Raw genomic sequence first — 9,725 nt, forward strand, 5'->3', positions numbered from 1 at the left:
TCTACAACTCAAAGGATCAAAAGTTATACTCTTAACTAAAATTACTATTTAAAGTAAGCATGAAAATAAATGGAACTTTTGACCGACAATTTGATGGAATCTCACAAATCTAGCATGGGAAACGTTGTGTGGAGGGGTTGGTTGGCTTAAGTAGGTTATCCTACCCCAAAATCATAAATAATATGTCGAAAAACTAATCCTAGTTTGTGAGTTACGAGTGATTTAAGGTTCTAACAGCTCAGATCGTTTTCGCCTCCAATTGGGCCTTCTCTGGTCCATCTTTGTCATAAAAGTGTCTACAACCCACTTTGCATCAGTCCCCTCCACTTCAAAAGAACTCGACCTCGAGTTCTCATCCAACTTCGGCTCATAATTCTCGTTCAGGTCCGCAACGTTGAAAGTACGTGAGATCTCAATGTCATCTAAAATATCAATAGTGTAAGTGTTGTCATTGATCTTTCAGAGGATCGGTACCAATCAATCTTTCAATTCTTTAACTTGTTGTAGGTCCCAATTGGAAATCACTCCTTGCGTAGATGAACCATAACATTGTCGCTCACCTTGAACATCTTTGGTTGCCGACGGCTTGATCCTTGTACTTGTCGTTCAAAGCTTCAACTTGTCTTGTACATCTGCATAAATTTCCATGATTTGGTATGTCATATGTTATGTTACAATGCTCATGCTCAGGAGCTTGGACAAAGGGACAAAGTCAAGTGTGTGGTGGGGCACTTGACCATAAACAATTTAGAATGAAGACTTCTGTGTTGAGCAGTTTACCATATCGTTGAATGCAAACTCTGCTTGAGATAAGGCCAAATCCCACTACTTCATCCGTCAGGCCATCGTTGAATGCAAACTTTGCCTGACCCGTCGAGCCATTTCTCAGTTAAGTTTGCCTAGGAAACGTGCAGATCTTAAAGGCCGCGTGTCAGCTGGGCTAAAAGGGTGCATGTGGCATCCGCGTCTCCCACTTAAAATCTCGTTACTGGTTTGGAAAGTGCTCAGGAGAGCGGTCCCGGTTGAGAGTGTTATGTAGTCTAGAGGCATCCATCTTGCATCTCGTTATGTCTACTGCAACTGGGACGCGGGCCACGGGCCGTCCGCTGAAACGATCCCTCATCTCTTCCTCCTTAGCTCCTGACATAGGCTATTTGGTCCGGTGTTGCAGCCATATTCAACAAATTGTCACTCGAAGGAAATTCAGTAGAAGGTTTGTTGGCCCATTGGTGGCGTGGTCCTTCTCCAGGGGGCTGGGCGGGCTCATTGTATAAGGTCGTCCCTTGCGTGATCATCTAGGAGATCTGGAAGGGGAGAAATGAAGCAAAGTTTGAGGAAAGGCACCCCCGGGTCTAGGTTCAGATAGCTCGAATCAGAGGGTGACTCCAGACCATCGCGAGTCAATGGCTTCCCCCAGTCTGGAAGGGAGAGGAGGCAGTTGCAAAGATGAAAAAGGTGTTTTCCTCTTTGGTTTCCATGAAGGTTATGGGCTAATGTCTAATACAGGTGCAGAAATCAGGGCAGTGCATGATGGGCTCCTCCTTTGCATCTCCAAGGAGCTGGTTAAGATTATAGTTGAATCTAACTCGCTCCTGGTGGTTAATTCTCTCTCCGAATGGTCTAATTCTAGTTGGAAATGGCGTTACTGGCAGTCCAGGATCCTTCGTCTCATGTCTAAAGGTCAAGTTCTGTTCCACCACATCCTCGGGGAAGGGAATAGGCCTGCTGATGGGTTGGATAGATTGGGCAGCAACTCTTAAGCATCGGTTGTCTTCCCCTCTTCTTTTGCCCTCTCTAAAGAGGTTAGGGGCGCATCTTCCTCGAATAAGGTGGGCCTCAGCTCGATCAGGCGTTAGTTTTTTAGCTTTGGTGTCCAGAGTGATAGCCTCAGTCCGAGGGCCTCCAGTCCAAGATGGTTGCAAGTGTTAGAGAGGCTGGTTCTAGTTTGTGGCTGGTAGATATTTTTAGTTTCCTTTCGTTAGGGCTTAAATATGATAGGTGAGCCCGACATGTTTGTGGCGCCCACCTGAAAGAGTTGTCTGTTTATTCCCTGTTCATTTTGTTAATATAGGGGCGAGACCCCACCTTTTGAAAAAAAAAATTTCACTACTTCATCTTGACACCTAAAATAAACTAGAAGAGGTTTCCCAACGTGTGATTCACAACTTTAGTATGCTCATCGGTCTGCAAGTGGTAAGCACTGCTGAAATGAAATCGCATACTGAACCAATTCCACAAAGTCTGCAAGAAGTGGCTAATGAACTTCCTATTACAGTCAAAAGTAATGGTCTTAGGAACCTCGTATAATCGCATGACCTTGCTAAAGAATAGAATATTCACCACTTGTGTTGTATCGAGGGTATTCTTACATGGGATAAATTGTGTCATCTTTGAGAAACGAGCTATTACCACAAACATTGAATTCATGTGCAATGTCTTCATGGAAGATCAAGCACAAAGTCCATAGATAAGTCCTTTAAATGGTCGTTAGGCATAAGTAACGGGGTGTAGAGGCCTATTTTCTGAGACTACCCCTTGAAGGTCTAACAAACATGATAGATTGCACCATTTTACTCACGCCACATACCAATTGGGGCCAGTAATACTGTTCCTTAACAAGAGCTCGCGTCTTGTCTTCCCCTAGGTGTCCAACAAGGCCACCTCAATGTAGCTCTTGTATAATTTGCTCCCTTAGAGAACTTTTGGGGATGTATAATTGATTACCTTTGAAGAAGAAACCATCTTTCATATGTAGGTCATTGGGATGACCCTCTAAGCACCTCATCCATGCATCTTTGAACTCCACATCCTTGGCATACAACTCCTTAAGACAGTAGAAGTTGACCATCTCATTGCTCATCGTAACTAATAGTGATGCACAGTGGCCAACTGCATCAACACCTTATTTTACTGCCCTGAATTGTGCTTCAGAATGAAAGTGAATTCCTATAAAATTGTGACCTATTTAGCACAGACATAGTTCATTTAACCTAACTATTAATAAACTTTAAGGCTTGATGGCCAGTGTAGAAAACAAAATTTCTTTAAATCAGATAATGTTGACAATGTCGTAGTGCTTGCCTACAACGCAAGCTCATATATCAACCATTTCTTTTAGGATTTGTTGAGCTTCTTGCGTTTGAAGGCTATCGACCTGCCTTCCTATGATAAGACTCCTCCAATTTCGACATATGAGGCATCACACTTAACTTCAAACAACTTGTTGAAAATGCGAAGAACCAAGATTAGCGCTGTGTATAATCGATGCTTTATTTCAACAAAGTTCTTGCCAACCTCATCGGTCCAATAAAATAGCCCTTTCATGCAATATTTAATGGGTGTGACTATAATGCCAAAATTCTTCATGAGTTAATGATAAAATGTCACCAACACATGGAAACTCCTCAGTTCATGAATGTTTGTTGGAATCAGTCATTCCCTAATGGCTCACACCTTTTCATCATCATACGAATGCCTATGGACGTCACAACAAATCCTAAGAACAATAAGTTGTTCATTAAAAAAAATTTCACTTCTTCAAGTTAAGGTATAACTTGTTAACTGTTAGGACCTGTACTACCTGCCCGAGATGTTCCATGTGATCCATCTCACTCTGGCTATATATCAGGATATCATCAAAATATACTACCATAAACTAGCTAATGAACGACTTCAATACTCGATTCATTAAAGTGCTGGAGCATTCGTTAGACCGAAGGGTATGACTAGCCACTCATACAACTCTGCCTTGGTCTTGAATAATGTTTTCCACTCATTATCTGGGCAGATACAAATAAGATGGTACCCACTCCTCAGATGTAGTTCAAAGAACACCTTGACACATTCTAGTATATCAAACATGTTGTCCAACCGCAGCATCGGGATTCAGCATTTAATGGTAATCTTGTTAATTGTCCGGTTGTCAACACACATGCGCCAACTCCCATTTTTCTTTAGTGTTAATAAAGCTGCTACGGTACATGGGCTCATACTCTCTCTATAAGAAGACCTTTGCATATTAATTTCTTCACCTACCCCTGAAGTATTTCACACTCTTTTTAACTCATCTGATAGTGAGGGTGGTTGGGCAAGATAGCCCCACAAACAAGATCTATGTGATGTTAGATGTCTTTCTTCGAGGCAATCTAGTGGGTAACTCTTCAGGCCAGATTTATTTGAATATGTTCAGCAACGACCTTAAATTTAGAGGAATGTTTAAGGGCTTTAATTCCTCACTCTTTACCACTACGGCATAAACCTCACCGATTTTCTTGGATTCCTCTACGAAATCCCGACTGGTCAGGAGGGAGCTCCCCTCCACTTTAGAAACTTTGGGGTGGTTCTCTGATATCATAAGGGCAATGATTGTCTTGCGACTATCCTTGGCGAAGACATAGACATTGTCTCATCCTCGGTGGGTCATATCATGGTCTGATTGCTATGATCCACCAAATAACATATGATAAGCTTTCATGTTGACCACGTCATAATGTACTTGATCTTTATAATTCCTACCAATTGAAAATGAGACAGTGCATTGTTTTGTTACCTTAGTCTCATTCACCTTTTTTATCTAGCAAATCATGTAAGGAGAAGGATGCTTTGCTGTAGGTAAAAGCAAATTTTGCACCATCACCTATGGGATGATGTTCTCATTACTGCCACTATCTATGATTTTATTATAGACCTTGGCATTGACGGAACACTACATGCGGAATATATTGTTCTATTATGGGTGCACATCCTTTCTTAGAGTGTACGATAATCGTCTCACAACCAAGGACTCGTCATAATCCTCTGCCAGTCATTCTTCATCACTAGCTCCTTCTTCAGTGACTTATTCATTCTCATCAAAATCAGTGCCTTCTTCCGCTCTCTCACCTTCATCCTCCCCTTCATTAATGGCCAAGTGGGCTATAGGGGGTTGAGGGTAAGTGTTTGATAAGTGGATCGGTTGGCCATAATGGTAACAATGGTCCGACCTTGGTCGACCATAAGGATTTGGAATCCTACTCGGACCCGTGTTGTTGGTGTTGCACACGCGTTGAGGCCTAGATGGGCCACTCCTTGGGTCATAGTTTACGATTGTAGGATGTTGAGGATACACTCCTAGTAGTTCCTTTCCTTTGACAAACAATGAATCCTATGTGGGACTTGTCATGGGGGCCTGAGTCGAAGGATAAGACTGAGTAGAGACTCTTGCGAGCTGTGTTTTTGCCCTACCCAACAACTAAAATACTTCATTCACAGTCCTGACCGGGTGCATCTGAACTTGGTCCTGAATTGTTGATCATGAACCGTCTATGAACTATGCTACCTTCTATGATTTGATCTCCAAAAAATCATTCCACATTGTTAATCGCTGGAATTCTTCAGTGCAATCTATGATGGTCTGATTCCTTGCCAGCAATTTTGGTATTGCTGGAACAACAACTGCTCATAATCATTAGAGAAATTTTGTGATAGAAGAAGGGGTCTCATCCATAGCCATGATCGAATGGGCACCTTGTTCTATCGGGCACGTGAGAGCAATAATTACTCCCACCATGCGGAAGCACCGGATTTCAATTTGAATGCAACTAAGTTCACTTTCTTCATTCGACATGTCTATGTAATTAAAATATTTCTCTGCTTTGTCTAACTAATCGAGAAAGTCTTTTATACGTAATAAGTCATTAAAACTAGAAAGTTTGGCCTTACCTCAATAGCCTCTTATAACATGATACAGTTGATTGTCTACATGGACTAGTCGTCAAACAATGACGCCATCAACGTCCTTGTCACTGGAGCTTGACTCATCTAGGATAGCCCTGCGATTTGCCTTCGAAAGTGCTCTATATATGTAAATTGGGGTTGTGTCGTACAACGATCACAGGTGGTTGAGCATCACCTTGCACTTGTGGCGGAATTAGTGCATCTGCAATATAGTCTCTGGTTGCCTACAGCCTTTGCATGGTCAACTAGCTCTCCCGGTGGAAAGCTTCCATTTTTTTTCAATTGATAACGAATCAATATGTTGCCATCCATAAAAATTTTAGCCCATTCCATCATTAGTTGCCATTGGCCGGAAGAGAATCCTCGCTCTGATATCACTTGGTGTAGGGAGGGACGTGATGAGGTTGATCACCGTCTTCCTCATGGGATAACTACTCCAAATCCACAGAGGTCTCTGGACTCCTCACAGAGCTTCCTCGAATCCACGAGGGATAAAAGATGAAATAATACTTAATAAATTCAAAATAACTTGATTGATGGTATAAAAAAATAATAATAATAATAAATTACAACTTTTTAAGTAAGGAACTCAAACCTAGGGCTGAGTTCTAGACTCAGACTCCAACTCAAACACCCTAAAACATGACTTACTATAAATAGTAAACTTCCTATTTATAGCAAAAAATAGTAAGTGTCCAATTTAGTTGGCATTATTCTCCTAACTTTTCTAAGTATTTTTCATGTTTGGCACCACTTCTACAATACAAAGGATCAAAAGTTATACTCCAACTAAAACTTACTATTTATAGTAACAAAGAAAATAAATGGAACTTTTGACCTTCGATCTAATAGAATCTCGCAAATCCAGCATGTGCAACCCAGCATAATGGGTTGGTTAGCTTAAGCAGGTTCTCCTCCCCTAAAATCATATATAACATGTCAAGAAACTCATCCCGGACTGATTTGAAGTTTCGACGGTACGTATCATTTCCGCTCTGATAGGCCCTTCTCTGGCCTTCTTTAGCCCGTCTTTGCAATAAAAAGTGTCTGCGACCTCCTATACATTAGTTTTTTATATTTTTGAAAACTCTCACACGTACTTTTGATGAGGATCGAGGCTATTATATTTATAGAGTTACAAAACTGAATGCACAAGTTATTTAAATATAGTAGATAATAATTCTTAGTGCACAAGTTTTCCAAGCAGAGTAGATACACGAACGGTGAGGAGCCAAGCCAATAAAAAGTTCCCAACGAGAAAAGCTGCATATTCAAGGCAGCCCTGAATATGCAAGTTTTCTTTAATAGAGTTTGGCAAAACTTATGAGTGAAATATATCTTCGACCAACGTAATGAACGGCCTAGATCTCACAGTTGTATATCCCATGACCAAGGTTCTTTATAAAAGGAAAGAAATAATCAGACATTAGTTATCATAAGCTTGAGGAGGTCAAAAGCACGTGCCACTTATCTCGTGTTGATCCATGTTGGTAGTTCAGCTCAAAAATCACACCCGACTCCATCTTCAACGTATAATCATTGATCACTTTTCTTTCCAGCCGTCCATTTGTGACCACAGGTCAAGTGGTCGAAAGGAATTGCATGAATTTACGATCATTATTCATTTTATATATATATAATATAGTGTTATCCACGTATGTGCAACGAATCCGTTGTAGTCTAGTTGGTTAGGATGCTCGGCTCTCACCCGAGAGACCCGGGTTCAAGTCCCGGCAACGGAATTCTTTTTGCTCGCTGCTATTATTGTGTTTTCAGTTCATCCAAATAGGAATGAGGTTTGCGATCAGGCTGCTGCTTTGGTGTTTTCAGTTCATCCAAATAGGAATGACCTTATGAACGGTTTGGATCGCATATAAACATCATGTTGGACCCAAAATGGTTTCAACGGTGGGCGATCAATCCTCACTGTTTCCTAGCGTATGCCCAGTTGAGTACGAGATCGGTGCGAATTTTTGCTTCAACTCTCAACATGAGCCGCCAAAATGGATGGATAGGGTGGATTCTTACAAACATCACGGTGGGCCCCACGTAGCTTCGGAAAATGTACTGCACATTTGGATCCCACAAATTGAGTTGTGGTCCATGTAATCGATGAGAGATGCTAGAAATATTCCACTCATGATCGTTGCCGTCCAATTATTCACTTTAAATTTGGACTAGTCCATGATGTGCCCACCGGGATGAAGCTTCTAATTACGAGTAACACGTGCAACTACAGTGTGAATTTCGTCTGAAATCTTTTTCCGACCCACGCGCACACATAAAAAATTATAAAATAATAATAATAATAATCTGGACGCCCGAGTGCTTTTATCTACCCTGGGCCTGCCACCTTCTGGTGATCTAAATCATTCAATTGGTGGGGCAGGACCTCTTGGAGTATAGACACTCCCAAAATCATCCCTCAGCTTTTCTTCATAGTCTAAATGTCCCAAACAATTTGGTGACCATTGATTTTAGGGAAGATATTTCGGACGCCGATGTATGTGTAGTGAGGCATTCACGGAGGCATTCACAGCTCTTTAGAGTCCGTGGGGTCCACCTGATGTATGTGCTTTTTCCACGCCGTCCATCTATTTATTATTATTATTATTATTATTATTATTATTATTATTATTTAGCTCATTTTAGGACATGAGAGGAAAATTAAAGCATATCCAAGCACCACACGGTTAAATCTTTTTTTCTAGCTCATTTTGGACATCGGTATTAAGTTGCATATATTAAATAGGATTGCATTATCAATCCCACTTTGAAATTGGGAATGACACGTTGGAAGGAGTGGGAGATGGGATTAAAATTAACTTAGTTGGTTTTGGAAAATGAGCCTTATGTTGGAAAGTGTGAGATGGAATTACTATTCCCATGGATGATGGATTTTTGCTTCATCCCGGTTCTATCCAAAGGTAATTTAAAAGTAAATCCTGAAATTTATTTTTTAATGCATATGTTCCAAGCATAGATTTAGAAAACATCAAATGCACCCAATCCAAGGACAATACCTTATGCATGAATTTATTGTAACTTTTACGATTCCATCCACCTTAATCCTACCTAATGCAGCTGGCAAAACAGGCCTTAAATGGCCCATGCAATTTGCCAACCATTGATTTTTGGGAAGATATTTCGTACACGGATTGTGTGGTGTAGTGCTCACAGTTCTATAGACTCCGTGGGGCCACACCTGATGTATGTGCTTTATCCGCGCCATCCATTTATTTTTATATACACCTTATTGTAGGACATGAGACCAAAATTAAAGCACATCCAAGTGCACCACACCACATAAAATAGCTGGGATAATGATATCCACCATTGAAACAGTGAAGTTTATTGGTCTTGAGCTAACACGGACCTGGATGAAAGAAAAACACAATATCAGTTCCATCTAAAAATTTTATTGCGTCTGTTGTACCGTATTCCCGACTATTTTTTTTAAGAATCCAATTAGAAAGTAAATGTGTTATAGTAATGGAAATATATTACAGGCTAAAGATCTCCAAAGATGTTTGAAGTGCTTTTTACATAATCACAGTTAACAGGATGACAATACATGGAGTAATTGGGAGGAATCCAAAAGAAAACCAAGCAGTCGACCAAGCAGCCGATATCCATCCAAGAGTTAGATTAAGTGGCCGATGGTCATCCATGAGCTCGATCAAGCGGCTAATAGCCATTCAGGAGGTCAATCAAGTGACTGATGATCATCCTGGAGCTCGATCGAGCGACTAAGCGAAATGTAGTCGAGTTAGAAAGGAGGTCAGGATTGGTTACTAGGACATGTGGCAAGGAAGTCTCCAGAAGGCTGTATAGTGTTGAATGGTTGCAGCAACTGTTAGAGCGTAGGAAGCATCCAGAAAGCCTTGGTGCTAAATGGTTATAGCAACCGTCAACGTGGGAAGAATCCAAATGGCCGGATTAAAGCTACAAACAGGAGCAGAATGTAAGAGAAAGATTTGACCTCATACCAACCCAATCAAATCAAACAT

The 9,725-nt window shown here is 41.0% G+C and overlaps 1 protein-coding gene and 1 non-coding gene across 2 annotated transcripts; both read left to right on the top strand.

The window, feature by feature from the left end:
• The first annotated feature begins 1,403 nt into the window (after positions 1-1,403).
• Positions 1,404-1,760, top strand: LOC131254291 (uncharacterized). Its single transcript, XM_058255284.1, has one exon. It carries the CDS (start codon positions 1,404-1,406, stop codon positions 1,758-1,760), a length of 357 nt encoding a protein of 118 aa, XP_058111267.1.
• A 5,624-nt stretch (positions 1,761-7,384) lies between these two features.
• On the top strand, positions 7,385-7,457 carry TRNAE-CUC (transfer RNA glutamic acid (anticodon CUC)). Its single transcript has one exon. It is a non-coding gene; the product is annotated as a tRNA-Glu (tRNA).
• The last annotated feature ends 2,268 nt before the right edge of the window (positions 7,458-9,725 follow it).

Source organism: Magnolia sinica, chromosome 8 (genome assembly GCF_029962835.1).
Source record: "Magnolia sinica isolate HGM2019 chromosome 8, MsV1, whole genome shotgun sequence".
NCBI lineage: Eukaryota > Viridiplantae > Streptophyta > Magnoliopsida > Magnoliales > Magnoliaceae > Magnolia > Magnolia sinica.

Excerpts from the sequence above, each read along its gene's own strand:
- LOC131254291 (XM_058255284.1), top strand. The coding sequence starts at position 1,404 with ATGGCTTCCCCCAGTCTGGAAGGGAGAGGAGGCAGTTGCAAAGATGAA.